This window comes from Mastigoproctus giganteus, chromosome 12 (genome assembly GCF_048544385.1).
Source record: "Mastigoproctus giganteus isolate SK-2022 chromosome 12, ASM4854438v1, whole genome shotgun sequence".
NCBI classification, from domain to species: Eukaryota; Metazoa; Arthropoda; class Arachnida; order Uropygi; family Thelyphonidae; genus Mastigoproctus; species Mastigoproctus giganteus.
This window is the reverse complement of record NC_143586.1, coordinates 126,706,347-126,727,119: the sequence shown is the minus strand read 5'-3', so window position 1 is coordinate 126,727,119 and position 20,773 is coordinate 126,706,347. Positions and strand designations below refer to the sequence as shown.

Genomic DNA, 20,773 nt, shown 5'->3' with positions numbered 1-20,773 from the left:
ATTGTTCAGAGCATTAAAAACATTATCAGGAACATTTTCACAAAACTAGACCCATGCGAACTGTTTTAAAAGCGTTAATCATTTCTTCACAAGTTGGCTTTTCTACGGGTTGTTCTGATGTGTCTTCAGTGTCATCGTTAATTTCTTCATGATCATGGTCGCATCTAACACTGTTCAGCAGTATTTCATCTTCATTTGGATGTTCTGTTGTAGTCAGATCTTGATCTACATAAACATAACTATCCAGTGTTATTTCATTTTCAATGTTTCCGGACGATTCTAATAATGTCCAAAAGTTTTTCAGTTGTGAAAGGGGCAGTTCATCTTGTTGATCCATGTTCGACTTCTGTATTCAATGCAAATCCTGCTTTCGAAAAACATTATCTTTCGATAATGAAATTTAAAATTTTTAATAATGCCCTGGTCCATTGGCTGGAGTTTTGACGTTACGTTTGGTGGTAAAAACAATAACTTCACACTTAAGTTTGGCAGGATGTGCTGGACAGTTGTCAGTTACCAACATGATTTTCCTTTTTTCTTTTGTTATACACTTGTCTAGTTTTAATATCCAATCTTCAAAGATATCACTGGTCATCAATGCTTTTTTTTTTTATTAAAGGTGTAGTCGACTTAAAGATTTTGTGCCTCTAAAACATCTTGCGTTTTTTGATTTTCCGATGACTAAAAGTCTTAATTTTTCACTTCCTGTCATATTTGCTCCAACTAGCACAGTGATTCTTTGCTTTATTTTCCACCAAAACATTTATCATCCTTAAAAGCAAGTGTTCTATTCGGTAAACATTTAAAGAATAAACCCATTTCGTTAGCATTAAAAACATCCTTAGGTTCATATTCTTCCAAAATCTTTAAGGTATTGTTCCTCCAACTGTTGCAATCTTCTTCACTTACATTAACACTTTCTCCACAATTCTGTGGCGCTTCTTAAATTTATCTAGCCTCCCAGTGCTCGCATTAAATTCTGTATGTCCTAGGGACTGCAAATTTCAGAACTTGTTGCTTAATTATCGGACCCGATATTGGTATATTCTTTTCACGTATCATTTGCACCCATTTTAGAACGGCTTTATCAACATCTTCGTATATACACAACTTAATTTGCTTCTTGTCTGCTCCTCCTTCAATTGCATTTAAAATTGATTCTCGATTTTTTTAAAATCGTAGATAAGCTGCTTGCAGGTATGCCATATTTCTCCACAATATCTTTTTTCTTAAAACCCTGGTCAATATCATGAAGAATCTTTACTTTATCATTAATACTTAAACATTTTCTCTTCGACATTGTTTCCGCAAATGTAAAAATTACTGGACTGCATCTCTTGCTCATACAGTTGAGGTGAGAAGCGAATGTCACTCGGTAGGCATTACCAAAAACCGACTATGGTAGCATTCTATGTATTGCTGCCGCAGCACGCTAAATACATACACCGCAAACTTTGCTGTGCTAGCCATATAGTGAATTGTTAGTACTGCCTGCTCAGTGACGTTCGCTTGCCAATTCAACAGTATCACGTGGCTTTTCCTATCAATCACTTTGAAGAAATATATGACTTTCATTCATATATACACGAAAGAAAATTTACGGTTAATGTATGCCGTATGTTACTTTTCAGAAAAAATAAAATACAAGAGCATATAGCCTATGTGATTGATGACAAATTGTTCTAAAAGAACAAAATTAATATATATATATATATATATATATATATTCATGAAACCATCTACTGGGATTCCAGTTAGATGAGGATGGACATATCATATAATGATTGACAGGAAGGTCACGTGGTACAGTTGAGGTGAGAAGCGAATGTCACTCGGTAGGCATTACCAAAAACCGACTATGGTAGCATTCTATGTATTGCTGCCGCAGCACGCTAAAGGCTTACTGCAGCGAATTTCGTTTTCCCCTGAGCCAACATCAATTTACAAATCTATCAATCACTTTGAATTCCTATTTATTGTAAAGTTTATGACCACTTTTAAGAAAACCCATTTGGTTTTATAACTAACAAAAATGAAACAAAGACCCTCCTACGGGCGTCAATGGCCACAAGTATTCACTAAAAGGATATAATTCCAGATGCTAATGCATAATTTTGGAGGGAAGGATGTTGTATATTTGAGTGGCTGTTTAGCAGTAAATTCTTGAAAATCTTCAAAAATGCTTGTACTAATTTTTTTAAAAATTCGTTATAGAGAGACTAACACTTCGCTATATGGGGTTAATTTTACATGTAATTTCGTTTCAAGGTGCAATGTTTTGCGAAAAAATTCGTAATACAGTCTGTCCTCGTATAGCACGATAGTTGTGTTCCTAGAAACCCTCGTGCAATGCAAAATCGTGCAATATAAACAACAGGCCCTATGGGAAAAGTAGGGTTAGGTGCCGACCACCCAAGATTGAACACACATTTGGAACCAAAACATTACCAAACACAATAAATAATCGGGTAATTTTAATCGTTATAAAATACGTAAGTATTTTATAACGATTAAAATACGTAATAAAAATAATATTATATTATAATAAAGTATTTTTAGTATTGTTTAATACTAAAAAAGTATTTTTTACGGATAAAATACGTATTTTATTCGTAAAAAATTTATTATATTAAATAAAATAGTCATAATAAAATACTTAACATATTTTATAATACGTAAGTATAAATTATAATACGTAAGTTGTAATAAAATATTGCTAATGCTTTTGCTTCTATCGTAAGCAAACTTGCTTTTTGTTTGATTTTCTATCCAAAGAGATGACAGCCGTTCCATCTCTTCCAATTTTTGTGTCTTAATCTAATGGATTTTAATTACACTTTGAGTTGTTCCCGCTATGAAAGTTGTTTTTATTTTCTCTGCATTCTTTGTAATTCTCCGCGTTGCCTCATTTAGGTCTGTAGCACGTGCAATATCACATGGTCTTTCATAATCACAATTTCATATTTTTTCTCTATCGACAGAAGAGGACTGGCCATTAGCCTTACGGGGGAAACCACGGTGGGCCGGAGGCCGGTGTGATTTTGGCCATAAACCGTAGTATGAGGCCACTACAAATTTTCCCGGGTAAGAATTTTTGAACCAGTCCGCCTCTGTTTATCGATATTGCTTCTTTTTTTTTCTCTCTGAATCTGCAGTGTCTTAGCCAGGACGCTTCCTTTTCACACCTTTTAAGTATTTTACTAATTTTTAGGGAATAAAGCACAATTACAAACGAGGTGGCACGCTTGATACACAGAAACAAAGCTGCGCGCGTGTAGCAACTGAATAAACAACACCGTAAAGGCCGAGATACACTATTAACACCTCACATTTTACTCAAGCACATTTCTGGGGGTTACTACCATAAAACAATAAAAACAATTTCCAGTTGCGTTTCTGCTAGTGGAATCTGTTATAAACTGGTAGTAAACTCCATCTAATTGCATTTGCGATTATATCGATAGCTGGAATTGTTGGTTTTTACGTTATTATGGTGAAATGTGTTTCCCCTTCACTGATATAAAACACATAAATACATTTTCAGAATCTTCTTTGTTCCTATCGTGTTGCGTTCAGTTGGGGTGATTCCGCATTCGAATGCCATTTCTTGTAAACACAAAGGCAAATCGTGTATAAGCGAATTCGGTTCGTGTTATATAAGATATCGTTCCCCTATTTATAAATCGTGTATGATCGAATTCGTGTAATGCAAACACGTGTTATACGAGGACCGACTGTATAGAGAAATTCGTTAAATAGAAGTTCGTAATACAGAAGTTCCACTGTATTTGTAAACTTAAATGTCTCGGCAGAATGTGCTATACAATCTAGAATCATCAAAATGTTAATTTTTTTTCTAAAGCCATTCTTCTGTCTACTTTTGATAACTAAGACTGAAAAATTTTGACTGTAAGCCAAACACTTCCATTGGCCACATAATCACAGGGAAGTTGGTTAACTTCTTTAAAACATCTTGGCTTGGAAAAGTTACCAATCACAAGTGGGTATAGTTTTGTATTGTCATCTGAATTGCAGCATAACATAATTTTCCACCATGACAAGACTCTCCTCAAACAGCAAATACATTGGCAACAAATTATAAAATAGACCTCAAACCCCAAATAAACTTCAAGATTAAAAATAACCTTTTCCTCATAATTTTCAAGAATGACTGTACAGAACGCAACCAATCTGTAGCCTTTTATTTGTTGACTAATCCAGACTCACCGCAAACATTTTGCAAAACCATTTATTCCTGTGTTTAAATCTTTGGAGCCATTGGCGCACTATAGCCTTAGATGCTGATGCGTCATAAAAATCCTAATAACTAACCAACCAACCTTTGGAGCCAACCACTGCTGCATTGAAGTTGCTAATTCCATGTTGATGAACTAGGTAATTTGCCTTTTCTTGCGAATCACATTTCTTGCAAAAGGCTAATGTCTTTTTCCCCCCTTTAAATGCAAGTTTTTAATTGATCCTTAAAGATTTTTCAGTTTAAAAAGTTTATACTATTATTTTTTTTGGGTTCAAGTGTCTATGATGAATGTCATCAGGGTAATGAATGAATAACTTAACTGTACAGGGGTTGAGGATATTACTTCTGTAGATGCCAAATATATTTCAGATAAAGAAGTTGAAATTCCCAATCCCATTGGAAGTCAATATATATTTGTTTATAGATATATGAATTGTCTGGCTTCGATGAGGAAAGACGTGAGTGTAACAGTGTTGCTATGGAGAGTCATGCATTGCTTAAAGCTAATATCACACGTTAGCCATTCTTTAAGGCAGCATTTCCCGAACTTTTTTAGTCATGGAACACTTCATCTGGCAATATATTTATGCAACGCTCATGAAACACAAGTTTAGTGGGAGCCAAAGAACTGTTTGCTAATATTTTATTTCATACAACGCACTGTGAATCAATAGCATTATTATTTCCAACACACGTAAATCCAAAATTCAAATAAATGTCATGCTTTTGTTTTGGTCTTTTATTAGTTGGTTCTTGTTTTTTCACTTCAAATTTTTGGGGAACAAAAGGCTGCGATTGTTCATCCTCACCTTGAAGTGTGATAATATTGTGTTCGTTTTCGTCAACCACAGTTGTACTACTAGGAGTACTTGCTTCTCGTTTTAAGGTTACTTTTTTCAACCACATATCTATGGTCATTTATTTTAATAGTATATTTCGAAATGCTGATAATTATCAAAAAAAATTATACAAGGAAGTGAGTTATATTATATAGGTTTGCTTCCCCCCCCCTCCCTCAATCCGTGTACTCCAGGCTAAATTGCATATGAATGGCATATTGGACCACTACATTGCTACTTTTTCGTAATGTCGTTACCTCTATGCCTACTTCTATATGCAAAAAACTGCCAAAATAAAGTGTTCCCTGGTCTTGATTATTAGTCGATGCCGGTATATTAATAACCAAAAAAAATAATAATAATAATAAATAATGAAAAAAATTATTATGATAGAAAAGTGGGATATGCTACGAATATGCAAAATTTATTTATTTATTTTATTTTATTTTTTTAATTAATAATTAGGATTTTTTATGGAACACAGTTTGGGAAGTGCTGCTTTTAAATTTTAGAATGGCAGGGGTTTTGGTTCCTTTATCAAAAATATATTTGGTTTCTATTCTACAGTAAAGTTATTCATTTGTTATGCTGATGACATTTAGATAATCAATTGTGTTACAAAAGCTATTTGGAATGCACAGCACAGTTACTCTGTTTGTGCAATGCCGTTTGGCAAGATGCCAATGAAAAATGACAGTGTTTACAAATGCATGTTTTCTGATAGTGTTTTCCATATATTAAAATTTTTGGAAAGGGTAAATGTCACCTTTTTTGTTGATGTCTGAAGAATTGTCTTCTGCACTCTGTGAGAACAGAAAAATACAGTTATTGTAATTGGAAAAAAATCTTATTTTTGGAATCAAAATGCTAATAAAAGGATTATTTAAATTTTAGGACAAGGATTCTAAGTTTAGGCTGATTTTGGTTGAAAGTCGCATTCATCGTTTGGCTCGTTACTACAAGACTAGGAGGATCCTTGCTCCAAACTGGAAGTAGTAAGTACACTTAATTGAGCTCTTTTTCAATAGGCAGTAGCATCTTAAGTGGAAACATTTTGCCCTTCATGGCAAGGTGCTAGGGATTTTACATACCATTATACAACTGTAATAATTAAATCACATAACCAGACAAGAATTAAAAAGAAAACTTGGAGGACTGGGGTTCCTGGTTTATATTTCTAGTAGGAAATCCAGATCATAGCAGAATCTCACTGTATTACAGCAGGGGTCAAACTGTGATAAGAATCTTGATACATGACAGGTTGAAGGCTCACAAAGAACATTTTGAGACATTCAAGCAGTCCATCACTGACTACAACAGCTAATGGGAAAGTGTGAACAGGGAATAGCTGTAGACTTAAGTGATCAGCAAGAGAGAGTGAGGGAGTTAGTTAGCCTCCTGTACTTGTGTTGCAAAGTTGCGTTCCCATTGCTGAATCCTAAATCAGATGTGCCAGCAGAAATCTGCCAAAAAATCATAAGTCTGTTGTTTTGTGCCAAAAGTATTGGTGCAGATCATATGCATGGTTGGGGAATAAGCCAGGTGCAGAGGTCCTGTATATTGGGGTTGTTGATATGGCTACTTAAAGCATATTTTGCATGAATGCTAATTGTTCTTCTTCACTGATCTTTTTATCCCTGATGGTAGCTTAATTTTAGCTAATTCCCTAATAGATCCTCTTTAGGGTAGTTAGGGCTGCTGATGCTGCCCCATACGGTATAGGTGTATAAATGTTAATGCGTATGTAGTTTTGTGCAGGTTTGCTGTTGACACGGAGTTGGTTTTTTGCAAGCCACCTGCAGTTACAACTCCATCAATAAATTGATTCCTTTGTTGGAAGGAATCAATTTATTGATGGAGTTGTAATATTGTGTCGAAGCTGTTTCCAAGGTCATTACATTTCTGTTAGCACATCTTTCAATAAAAATTGAAGATGGTAGGGTGCTGCTTCAAGGAGAACATAATTTGAGCTGATTTTGCAGGATATTTAGGCAGAATTAAATGTAGTTATTGAAACATTAGAGCATGGTTCAGAACTACTGATGATATGTTAAGACTCTTTGTCATTGAGATTTATGGTAGCAAAAATTTAGCAAAAATTTAAGTTGTCAGTGTGAGTTACCTCAGGACAGCCTGTTACAAATGGAATTATTGCTGCTGACAGTAAGGCACCAGGCAGAAGATCACCTTGTGGGAGCCTGGGATTGCAGTTAGGTTGGACTGGATGGTTTTGCTCTTGGTCTTTGTTATAATTGTCATCTTCATAAGATGGCTTGTCGGGAATCACAATAGGTCACCATGAAAACTCTGGTAAGCATGTATGGTATGCTTATGGCATTGAAGACAGTCTGAATGTCACAGTAACTAATAATGAGCTTGCATCTTTGAAATGCCTCCAGTACAGCATTGGTAGTTGAAACCAATTCGGTAGTGTCCAACCAACTATCTTTTGGGGAAAGTTTGTTGATGAAGTTAAATGACACGTTTAAACCTGGTTGAATGAAAATGAAACTAAATTTTATGATAGAGGTGGGTAACTGCATTTCTGACGTGGTGGAAAGTGTTGGACTAATCTGCTTTCATTTATGTATTCTTTAATTCTCCTGGATTTTCAAAGGAGCCACTCCTTTCAAACTTTAAACAGTAAAAAAAATATTAAAGTTGGAAGAACTTCAGCATTTTTATCTAATCTAATCATTTGTGTAGTTAGTAACAACATAATTACAGTAACATTGATGGGCCCAGTAGAACTGTGCAGTTTTGTTGGGTTTATTGTGGGTGTATGATTGTTCAGCTCCTTTATGGTTAAACTGGATGTTCCTCGACTCTACTACATTTTATGGTGCCTCTGTAGCCAGGTGGGCAGGAGCAGCAGTGCATAGCACACGCTTCTTGAATAGACCGGGGTTTGAGCCAGTCACCACCAAATACGGAGGATGCGGAAAGGTCAGGGAATGACCACCGCATATCCCCGGAGCAATATGGCCTTAGTTGCTAATGCTCCTAAAAAAAAAAAAAAAAAATCTACTACATTTTATGAAACAGAGTCTAGGAACATCCAGTTTAACCATAAAGGAGCTGAACATGGTGAGAACTGATTTGGGCAAATCTTGACCTGAGCTTGTTGGGGCTATGGGGAAGGCATATAATTCTGAAAAATGATATAGTTGTAACAGCATTAAATTTAATGCCAGTGAAATACTGTAAATAATTGGATGTGAATGCATTTAACATATTCACTGCCTTTATGCATGTATATGTTAAAAGGCAGTTGGAGTGATTTGCTGTAATGCACACAAAGTCATTCTTAAGTGGTCAACCAACCAGTGCCATAAATGTAGAGGCAGATGAAATTTTAACAACTACTCAGTATTAGTACTTATTGAATACTTTGCAGTAATCCTTGGCTTTTGTTTATAGACTTGCCACATGGACAGGTTTATAGAATTCATTTCATTTGTTCTTTGCTTTTGCTATGTATATGAATAAACTTTTTATAAAATTTTAAGATGTGTTCTAATTTCAGCTCAGCATGAGTGTTCACATTTAGCAATAAATTCCAAACTTTTAATTTTCAACCATTTTGTACAAATTTTTGGGATGATGAAATGTTGATTGAATGAGCTCTCTCACATTTAGATGGCAGCAAATGTATTGACCAGATATTAGATATTTTCAAGTATCCCATGCTGTGAATTATATACCAGTCAGGTGTCAGTCATTGCTTTTCCATGTCATTTTACAAGTTTTGGTTGCAGCGCTTGTAAATGAATAAAATTTTCTGTTTTTGCTGTGGAATGTGATTACATGGGATCAGAGGAGTTTGCAGAAACAATTTAAGTACTCTGGTATTTTGTGGCATTACATGAATTTGAACATGGCAGGTGTAACCATTTCAATGCTGACTACTTAGTTATGGCTATTTCAGAAGCTCTGCTAAAGCAGTTTCATGGAATGTAAATTAAATAATGATTTTTATCATTGGTCATACCTTTAACTATTCAAAGAACAAAGTTTGAAATACAGAAATAGCACTCACTTTCAGAATTTGGGAAGTGGTGGTGGCTGAGGCATTTTGAGAATCAATGAATTAACACCAGCAGTGTAGTGAATTCATTTCAGCTTTGTACCATATTTTCCAGCTTCAAAATTATTTTTTAAAAGTGTATTTTAGTGAAAAAAGTTTCAGGGTTTACCTTAACTGTGTCTCCTTAACTATTTTGTTAAGGTGGAAGCAAATGTGATAACTTTTTTTTAATGTTTTTCTAATCAAAGTTGGGCAAGTACAGTGGGGCCCAACATATGATGGTAATTTGTTCCACAAAACCTATTGTGTTGAAAGTATAAGTTGAAACCAATAATACATTGATGTCCTGTAATTTGATCTAAACTCTTGACTGGCGACCCCAACGGGTTTAAAGGTATTTCTAAATTAGTCTTTTATAAAGATTATTTAATAAATAGTTCTAAAAAAACAGCTTAGAATTAAAAAAAAAAAAAAAAATTGGAAATTATCTTAGACTTGAAGTGTAGGGCTGATTAAATCAATGCTGGCTTAATTGGTGGTGGAACTAGATTAGGCATCAGGTGTCTTTTCAGTCTCGTCTTTTGCTGTTACTGGAAAAGAAACTGTCCATAATGGACTGTTTTTGACAACTTTTTTGTAGCTTTCTGAAGTGAGAAATGACTTCGTCTTGCATTTTGCACATCACGAGTTCAGTGTTTTTTACCACTTCTCTTAAATGCTCCAACAAGAAATGACAGGCTTCAGCTGAAACTTTTTTGGTCTTGTGTCACATGCCATAATTTTCTCCAAATCCTGTAGCTCCTCTGTTGTTAGTTCACACCCATGAATGGCATCTCCATGGGCAGGAACGGCAGTGCATAGCACATGCTCCTTGATTAGACCAGGGTTCAAGCCTGTGAACACCAAATATGGGGGATGCGGAAAGGTCAGGGAATGACCACCACATATCCCCGGAGCAATATGGCCTTAGTTGCTAACGCTCCTAAAAACCAAATAACAACAATAACACCCATGAATGTCAGTGAGGTCCTCTTCATCAACCTCCAGACCCATTGATTCACCAAGAGTCACAATATTTGTCAAGGCACCATCATCTTCAAATACGTTAGAGTTATGGATGATTAAAGGCCAGATGCTTTCCAGGCTGAATTTAAGCACCTGGTGGAAACATCATTCCAAGAACTTATGATCAGCCTCATACAGTCCAGGATGTTGAACTTTGACCTCCAAAAAATCTTTGAGGATGACAGCATTTTCACTAGAGGTTGCTGCAAAGAAACTTGTGAACATTTTCTTGGTATAGATTTTCTTTAAGTTTGCAATCACTTGCTGGTCCATTGGTTGAAGAAGAGGTGTGGTGTTGGGTGTCAAAAATTTGACTTGAACAAAGTCAAATTGTACCCCTAGTTTGAACAGGGTTGGATCATGGCTTGGTTCATTATCCAGCAGGAGCAGCGCCTTCACAGGAAGCTTATTTTTCTCAAGATAATTCTTCACTGGAGGACAGAAAACTTCAAGTGGTCATTCATTGAATACATATCTTGTAACCCAGGCAGTGTTACTTCACCAAAACACTCACAGCATGCCTTTGTTGACTTTTTGTTTGAATCCTCTGGAGGTGTTAGTGACACACAAATACACAAAGGCTTCAGCTTAAAATCTCTAGAGGCATTGGCACTCAACAATGCCAGGAGAGTGAGCCCATCTTTTGTAGGCTTATGCTCAGGTAAACTAGCCTCATCCTTAGTGATGTATGTTCTCCTGGGCATTTGCTTCCAGAAGAGGCTGGTTTTGTTAACATTAAGAACCTTCTGGGGAAGATAACTCTCCTGATCAATAGACTCTTGGAATTCAATTTTAATGGCCTCAGCTGCTTCTTTATCAGCACTGGATGACTCCAACGCCTTTCAACGCTTTTCATGTTTGTCCTGTTTTTGAAGTGCTCGAACCAGCCTCTGCTGGCTTTAAAGTGTTCAAAGTGCACAGTACTGCAACTAAGTTTCAAATCGTCATAGATCTGCTTAGCACAATTGCAGATAAATTGTGTAGACACTGTCACCATCAGCTTTTCCCTTATGCACCGATGTGGAATTGTCACTAACTTTAACACTCTTTAGAATATCCTTTTGTTTAACTATTGTATAATAAACGGTCGATTGAGGAGAACCATGCTCACATACTAATACACAAATTTTTACTCCATGTTTTTTTATGCTTTAATGGAAATTTATTCTTAACTTATGCTTTAGGAGTCGTGGTTATTTAATTAATAAATTCAAAAATAGGCACAATTAAATTACTGTAATTAACAAAAATATATTCTGCTTACACACTGAACAAGCGCATCAAAAAGTAGATAAAGAATAACATGAGGGAATTTTGTGTTGGACAATAACAAAGATGATACTTGGTTGAGAACAATTGTATGAGTGATGTTCCGCTTGCCATGCATCTGAAAATGTCCACCCAGCTACAGTGGATCCCTGCTTTAAGATTGGTTCACTGTATGATCAAATAACTTTACAATGCACTCTCAATAATAAAATACTGTTCACTATGCGATATTTGGTATGTGCCAGTCATTGTGATCATGTTTGCGAATTGAATTTTAATTCTAATAAGAGAAAATAGGAGGAATATTATCCACAGGCTATTAAAGTAAAGATCATGAATTTACACTTTGTTGTTGTTATTTGGTTTTTAGAAGCATTAGCAACTAAGGCCATATTGCTCCGGTGTGGTGGTCATTCCTTGACCTTTCCGCATACTCCGTATTTGGTGGTGACGGGCTCGAACCCCGGTCTAATCAAGAAGCGTGTGCTACGCACTGCTGCTCCTTCCCACCTGGCTACAGAGGCGCCTTACACTTTATTACATTACCAATTAACAAAAATAAATGATACCTGAAAATCAAAAGAATATTTTCCACTGGTTAGCAAAATTAAAATAAATTTGCACTTGTGTATTATAACTTAATTAATATTGTAATATGTACATACTAACTGATATTTCTGTTTCTTCAATCAGGCCTATGGGGGCTGGGAAATTCCATACTATAATAATTAATGATAAACACCAGCCAAGAAATTAAACTTAAAATTTAAAATAAAATAATATAATATACAGTAAAATGTAAATAAAATAAAATACAATAAAGATTAAAATATAGTTACAATATAGTTAAAAGCAGTAAAATTATCTAAAATAAACTGGGTTAAAAGCGATAAAACAATGAAACCTGGAGCTTTCGGAGACTGCCGTCTCCTTCTACAGCATACTACTAGTGCTAAGACACATCCTTAAGTAGCAGGTCCATGGCACTCATGCACGTAGTCATCAGACATATGATCTACATTCTCCATGCGTGTATCGGAAATGGAAGTGGCTCGGGAGCGTGTCAAACAGAACTGGTCATCCCCTTCTGAGGACAAGTCTCAAACAGCGGGTGTAAACGGGTCCCCCTGTCCCTATTAATAGTATTGTGGCTGGATGAACCGATTCGCAAGCTCTCGAGCCACTTGCGTTCCCAAAATCCATGGGCGTGGTCAGTAATGACCGCATCTTCAGGGGAGATCCGGTGCTGCTTTTCCCAGAAATGCTCTGCCACAGCAGACCTCGCATAGTTAGCAGTCTTGATAGCGGTCGTGTGTTCCCCCAGACGGTTCTTTAAACATCGCCCCGTTTCCCCCACATAACACTCCTCACAATCCGGGCACTTAATCTCGTAGACCACATTGCTAGTATGGTCCTGGGCTACGGGATCTTTAACTTGAGATATCACTGTGTGCAACCTCTGACCCGGAAGTTGCACACAGCGGGTCTGGCACTCCCGCAGTGCCTGTACAATGTGTTCTGAAAGGCCCGGATAGTAAGGAATGTATGCAGTAGCCACAGGGGCACGGACTCCCTACGATTGGACTCAGCCCTATAAATATATTTGTCCAAGACCCTCTGGGGGAGTTCGGGAGCGTGTCAAACAGAACCGGTCATCCCTTCCGAGGACAGCTGCCTCAAACAGGGGGTGTAAACGGGTCCCCCTGTCATTACTTTGTACATGTGAACATGGGGTGCATTGTGCAAGATTGGCCTTGGAACGGGACGACTGCTTTAGTGCTAGATCTTCACTAAGCATTGATGATATTTGTAAAGCCGTTTAATTTTGCCTCGCAAGCACTACCATGGTTTTTCAAAAAGTTATGTATAAGCAGGTCCATGGGTTCCCCCATCAGTGCCAATTTGGCAATGGAGGAACTGGAAACTAGGGTTTTTCATCAGTTGGATTTCCCCATGCACGAGTGGAGGAGATATGTGGACGATACGTTCACCATTTTAAAAAAGGGAAAGGAAGATGAGGTGCTCAATTTACTCAACAGCTTCTCCACATTTATACAATTTACCTCGGAGGTGGAAGAAGCTGGGTCCCTCCCGTTTCTGGATGTCTTGGTTAGCAGAGATGGGTCTAGATTAAAAACAACGATCTATAGAAAGCCTATGTGCCGTGGCCAATTTGTTCATTACAGCTCAGCACAGGCTTATCATCATAAGAACAGTGTAGCCAGGGCATTGTTGAATAGGGTGGGGACCCACTGTAGTACCCCTGAAAAAAAGGAAATTTGCAGAGTCACAGCAGACCTCAGGAAATGTGGATACCCCCAAGAGAGTCTTGGACAAATATATTTATAGGGCTGAGTCCAATCGTAGGGAGTCGCCTGCCCCTGTGGCTACTGCATACATTCCTTACTATCCGGGCCTTTCAGAACGCATTGTACGGCCACTGCGGGAGTGCCAGACCCACTGTGTGCAACTTCCGAGTCGGTGGTTGCACACAGTGATATCTCAAGTTAAAGATCCTGTGGCCCAGGACCATGCTAGCAATGTGGTCTACGAGATTAAGTGCCCGGATTGCGAGGAGTGTTATGTGGGGGAAACGGGGCGACGTTTAAAGGACCGTCTGGGGGAACACACGACCGCTATCAAGACTGCTAACTATGCGAGGTCTGCTGTGGCAGAACATTTCTGGGAAAAGCAGCACCGGATCTCCCCTGAAGACGCGGTCATTATTGACCGCGCCCATGGATTTTGGGAACGCAAGTGGCTCGAGAACTTGCGAATCGGTTCATCCAGTCACAATACTATTAATAGGGACAGGGGGACCCGTTTGAGGCAGTTGTCCTCAGAAGGGATGACCGGCTCTGTTTGACACGCTCCCGAGCCACTTCCGTTTCCGATACGCGCATGGAGAATGTAGATCACGTGTCTGATGACTACGTGCATGAGTGCCATGGACCTGCTCTGCTACTTAAGGATGTCTTAGCACTAGTAGTATGCTGTTGAAGAAGGAGATGGCAGTCTCCGAAAGCTCCAGGTTTCATTGTTTTATCGCTTTTAACCCAGTTTATTTTAGATAATTTTACTGCTTTTAACTATATTTTAATCTTTATTGTATTTTATTTTATATTAAATTTTCAGTTTAATTTCTTGGCTGGTGTTTATCATTAATTATTATAGTATATTTCTGTTCACTTACTTGGGGATATAAAATTTTAAACAGTAAAAAAGCAATCAATATCAAAGAACAGTGCATGCACAAATTGCAACTAACATGATATGCATAAGTGAGATGTGGAGTAAGAAGTTTATGAAGCTTAAGTAGGAATGAAGAGAAGATTCTGAACATTTGTTTTTTTTATGATTGAAGAGGAAGGGGAAATACACATTTCACCATAATAACAAAAATCCACAGAAATCCAGCTGTTGGTATTATTGCAAATGTAATAAAATCAAGTTTTACTATCTGTTTATATTAGTTTTCAACTGGGGTGCCGCAACAACATTCCAGGGGTGCCACGTAATTTGGGTTTAAGTTACTTAAACTTATATGTTTATTTCATTATAAAAAGGTGTACAGTATCTTTATAATTTTTTGGTAAACTATAATTGATGTTTTCTTAGTACCTCTATATAAAGAATAAAATTATATACTGTATATATATATAATTTGTATTATGAAATGTACTTTTTATAATTATATTATTGTAATAAATATCATATAACATATATATTTTTTAATATTATATAATATATAGGCAGAAATAATAAGATCGGATCTAATAGGCAGAAAATTGAGTAGGGTGCCGTTATTATAAAAAGGTTGAAAACCACTGCACTAACAGAAAAGCCCAATAAAAAGGAAACTGCATATTGTTTTATGGCAGTGACCTCCAGAAATGTGCTTTAGAAAAATTTCACATATAATGGAACATATGATAATGATGAAAGTATAAGTGTAGTGCATTTTAATGATTTGAATTGGTATTTTTCAGCTGATTCCACTTTACGATGGGATATGGGCTTATGATTGTCTCCAATCAGATCCTTTCTCTCAGCCAATTGTGCAGCATTTGTAAAAGTTTTGGCCGTGTTTTGTTTCTGCATCCTTTAGTTGAAATGATTTTTTTTGTGTTATGCTTTAATCAATATGTACAATTTCCATCATAGAGAGATAAATAGCTCAGTTAAATAGTGAAAAGTTCAGCTTCCAAGGTTTTTGGACGAATTACTAAAAAACAATGTGTTATTGGGTTCACATTACAATATTTTCACAACATGATACGATAGTGTCTCTGGAATGGATTAATATAAAGTGGGGGTTTCACAGTATATCAGAAAGTCTTGGTCCGTATAATAAAAGACCTCATGGAAGATAAATCGGTTCCTGAGAATATCAGATGTGAGGCCCCATTGTACATCATTGAATTTTGATTTTAAAAGCAATACTTGCAATCAAATTTAATATCAATGCACTGTAACAAAAAATATTTCTTACATTTTGTTCATTGTAAGCAAGCAAAATTCTGTATGCAAGCTTTATTTTTAGAAGGGCTATTCTCCGCTTTTCTTTTTTAAATCTGTAATATTTAAAATATAGCGGTGCTATACAATGCATTATTCTTTGTATAAAAATCCTCTTTAAGAAATGTTGCATAATTGAGGGAGCAATGAAACCATTCCTCCTATTGTAATGTTTTTTTATTTATATATTTTTTACACTTGTTTATAATTTCAGCAGTCTTTTGTTCCAATTCAGTTAGAACTGGTTAATAGCCACCTAAAATAATTTTATTTTATTTTTCAGTGAATCATCCACAGCATCTGCTTTGGTTGCCTGATGAAAACTTTAATGTAATGTGAAATCTGCACAAAAATAAAGCATTAGACTTTTCACTCAGTATGTATTTTATTTTTCACATATAAAAAAAAAAAAAAAAAAAGAATTGCATAATTTATTCAAAAAAATGTTATATAACAAAACAATTGTATATATCTTAAGTAACATTTCATGTTTATATGCCCACATCTAAAACAGGAACTTCTGTACAGTTTACAGTAAACATTTAAAAAATCAGCCATTAAACTAGGCCGTGTATTCAGTCTATTGCACAATTCCTACCACAAAAAGGTAATGTACCACATCTATATAAAAACCAAACCAACATAACAGCCTTGCAGATTTTCATAATGATCAACATTTAATTACTGTACATTAAAATAATTTTTAGGGTATCAAAAATACATGCCTATTTACATCTTGTACCATTTTAATTAAATTATATAGATCAGCAAATGCCTTACATATAAGTGTTGGGGGGCTCAGCACCCATGTTGTTGATAACAGTTGCATGGGTGCCTCCCAGTTTCCCTTTGAAATGATCCCATTACTCATCAGCCAGCTTGTCCATGCGGTTAATATTTAATAGGTTCTAAATAAGGTTCCCTTTAATATCATAATAAGAATGAATTATAAGCAAAAACTGGGTGCAGCTAGGTTCGAGTCTAGAAATGCAGAGATGCTTTGCTTTCACAATGTGTGCAGTTCACCAAACTGAACCTTGTTAAGTAATTGTCAGTTATATGCACCCACAGTAAACTTGCTGTAGCTAATCATTCATGTGGAAGTGTCTGTCAATCACATTAGTGTGGTCTAAATTTATTTGTTGTTACTAAGATAGTTTGAAGCTTATGACCTGAAGGGATTTTTGCTAATGAATATTTATTACTAAAGCAAATATGAATTTTATTTTGTGCCAAAAATTTGTCTGCAAGTGGCCATATGATCATTTCTGCCAACAGAAATGTTATGCACAGCTTAAATTTTGATGACAATGGTCCAAAAAGAGGATACTCTGCATAAACAATGAAAAGGCTTTTAGATTTCTTTACTACTTTTTTCCTGTATAACTTGATTTTAATATAAAATAGAATATTTGATGTAAATGTTTGTAGGGGAAATTACAGGAAATAAAATGCTCTGGTTTTATTGCAACTAAAGCCTTATTTTATTTATAAACAAAAAATATATGTATATATATACAGGTGACCCCCGCTTAACGCTGATAATTCATCCCGGAAAAACAGAGCGCTAAGTGAATCCGCGCTAAGCGAGTGCCACATTCCCATAAGATAACATATGTATTTGTAAGTTGCATCGGGGCCATAGGATATTTCCTAATCAATAATAAACGGTAGTGAAAAGATGCACAAATGTTGGTCAAAATATTTAATATTCAAATATTTGTACATATAAAATATTCTGCATTACATACATATATAACGTATGTAATACGTATATGTGGTAACTACTTACGTATCAAAATTAAACTTAAAATTCCAATTAAAATCAATCACGAATTTAATCATGAAAAATGTGTCGATTTTGGGTTGGCCCTCTTCAAAATAAACTAAAAGGGGTATTAATTTTAAATCCCCCGCAGTGTTACCACCCAATTCTTCGCCGCTTTGAAACCTGGCATGTTTTTTTTCTTCTTTCAATATGAAACTTCTTTTAGACATTCGTTTCCACAAAAGTCCTGCTTCATCTATGTTATAAACTTGTTGAGAAGTATAACACACGATACCCTCTTCAATAATTTTAAGTTCTTTTTTGAAAGTTTCGGTTCCTTGATCTGCACTTGCGGCTTCTCCCTAGATTTTAAGTCTCTATTGAACCAGCCCTTACCAGTTTTAAATGGTTCCACTTTTTTTTTTTTTTTTGTAATATTATCTTCAATAAAATTAGTTAACGTCTTTCCATTTCAATCCTAATAGTCGGCCTAGCCCTAGTTGCTTGCAGTGGAACAATTATAAAAAAATAAAGGATTAATTCTTTATTTTTTTATAATTGTTCTTACAGTTAAACTTGCAAGTCCTAAATTATGGCACACATCCGCTTGTCGTTGACTAGAATCGATTCGCTTCAAAACGTCTAATTTAATTTTCAAATTCAGTATTTTTCTTACATTTATAGTCTTCGTACTGCCCCCAGATGTTATTGCTCTTTCATTCTTATTGGACATTATTAACTCTTCGAAAATGTAACTGCGTTGGTTGCATTAATTATGATACAATGTTCAAGTAAATTGGCCGTTTCGCACGACGTCCAATACTGTACTAAGTGATGACTAGACTTCAGATAAATGCATATAATGCAAATATTACAAGCAATATACTTGATAATTTTTTAAAATGTTGATCTCGGAACTATGTAACAAGTCACTGCACTGCAATTAAATTAGCGTGTTGAGCATGGGAAAATTTCTCAAGTCTGCGTGGGAAACATTTTAATGCTGTTTTGCTATTCATTTTCAAGCTATCGACTCCATCAAATGAAATGATTTCGTTAAATATGCCAAAAAATGCAATCTGTAAAAGAGCTTTATAGTGATCTATGACAGCGTTATAGTCAGATACGGGTTATAATATAAGAACTGCATTATAACTGGGGGGGGGGGTATGCTGGTATTGATTCATGTGCCTTTCTAAACCAAGCGTGTCCTTGCTTTAAATTCATGTTTAGGATATTTTATGCAACTTGTAAGTAAACCTTCCAGGCAACTTTTCTGTTTCTTGAAATATGCACTTTATTTGTTAAAAAAAAAACTTGCGTCAATATTTATTGATGCAAACTGTTGCTGCACCTAATGCAGTTGGTTCAAAAAAATCTGGTATAGTGCATGTAAAAGTCGTTCTACTGAGTGCAAAATCAGTCAGTTAAATGATTTTTTTTTTTTTAAGCAACTATTATTTTGTAATAATACAACTATTATTATTATATTTAGTTAGAGTATGTTTATTGGTATGACTCCAAGAATGCAGATTGCTTTACCAATCGCAAATAAAATTAGGATTTTGCAAGATTGGATAATGATTTCGTAGATAATGGTTCTATGACTGACATTGCCAAATGGTTTGGCATCCCTACGAGTACCCTGTTCACTATTCTGAAAGATTGAAAGTTTAGAGAAATCTGCTGCACCAGGTAGGATTTGAGCACGAAAGGCAAAGTAACTGGATCTTGAAAAGATACTTTTGAAATGGGTAATGATGGTGTGTGCAGAAAATGTTCCTGTAGATGCTAATATTTTAAAAGCTAAGCCTGAATCGTCTGGATATTGAAGAATTTAAAAGTTCAGATAGATAGTTTCAGGAATTTAAAACTCTGCCTGTCTTTCAGAACAGTGTGGCAAATATGCAGCCATGGACATTGACATTATAAACAAATGGAAGGGAAATTGTTTAAGAAAAACTACTGAAGAATGCTATAGCAAGACATAGCACAATTAAATAAAATTGTGCTGTCTTGAAAGCAGGCAATCTATTCATGTGTTTCAGCATGAGATGAAGCTGATGAAAACTGCTTCAAAAATGCTAGATTTACTGCCTTGAATGATACAATGTTTGCATACTTTTTCCTCTATTAATTGCGAAGAATAGTCTGATAATGGAAGAAATATTTGAGCACCTTCTGAAATTTGTAGTGATGAAGATGAGGAATCTACTGTGGTTGAACGAGAGGATATAATGTCCTTCCTATGTAGCAACTGTTTTTCTCATTCCCCCAATGGGGTTGTTATATAGAGCTTCGACTGTAATTAATAGCCTGGGCAAAAAAAAAAAAAGTAGGAAATACTTGATTGTCAGTACTTCTGTGATTGGATCCATGTGCAAAAATAATTTTGTAAACAGTACCATTACAAAATCTTCTGTTTTAATTTGCCACATAAGTTGGATAGTGCAGCACTATACACATCAATTTCCATGTGAAAATTAGTCTAATTTGAATGCAAATCATTATTAGAATTTATAAAATTTATAAAACACTGGACTTACATTCCCACTTTGGGGAAGTGGGAATGTAAGTCCAGTGCTTTCTAGAGTTTATCCAGACCTAGATGAATTACTTTACAACACTAATCTGTTAATTATGTAAAAACTGAAGGTAAATTTTAGTTAAAAAAATAATAATAAATAGCCAGAAAAGGTCAAAACATTCATAAATGTTTGTACTATACAATCTAATTTTGTCAGTAATTTTGGGCACCTATTAGGCCCCCAGGCAACTGCTAATTGGGTTAACGAACATATAAGGCACATTCAGAGATGTTTTAAAGCATGGTCTGTTATAGCTTTAATTTATAAAGCTGGTACTGCACGCACATTCTGTGACATCCAATTATTAAATGTTTCGCTGCAGTAATCCAAATTACTTTTAAGCTACAAAAATAAATTAAATTACATTGGCAAAAAAAAGAACAAATTAATAATACAGTAGAACCTCAAAAATCAGCACTTAATTTTGCCTCAAACACAAAG

General features: G+C 35.6%; 1 protein-coding gene across 1 annotated transcript in view; it reads left to right on the top strand.

The window, feature by feature from the left end:
- The window catches only part of RpS13 (ribosomal protein S13), a 62,778-nt gene extending 46,426 nt beyond the window's left edge, over positions 1–16,352 (top strand). The window contains exons 5-6 of the mRNA XM_090386843.1: positions 5,992–6,092; positions 16,260–16,352. Of these exons, the coding sequence (XP_090242969.1) occupies positions 5,992–6,092; positions 16,260–16,293 (135 nt within the window). The 3' untranslated portion in view covers positions 16,294–16,352. The remainder of the gene's footprint in view (positions 1–5,991; positions 6,093–16,259) is intronic.
- Positions 16,353–20,773: the final 4,421 nt, after the last annotated feature.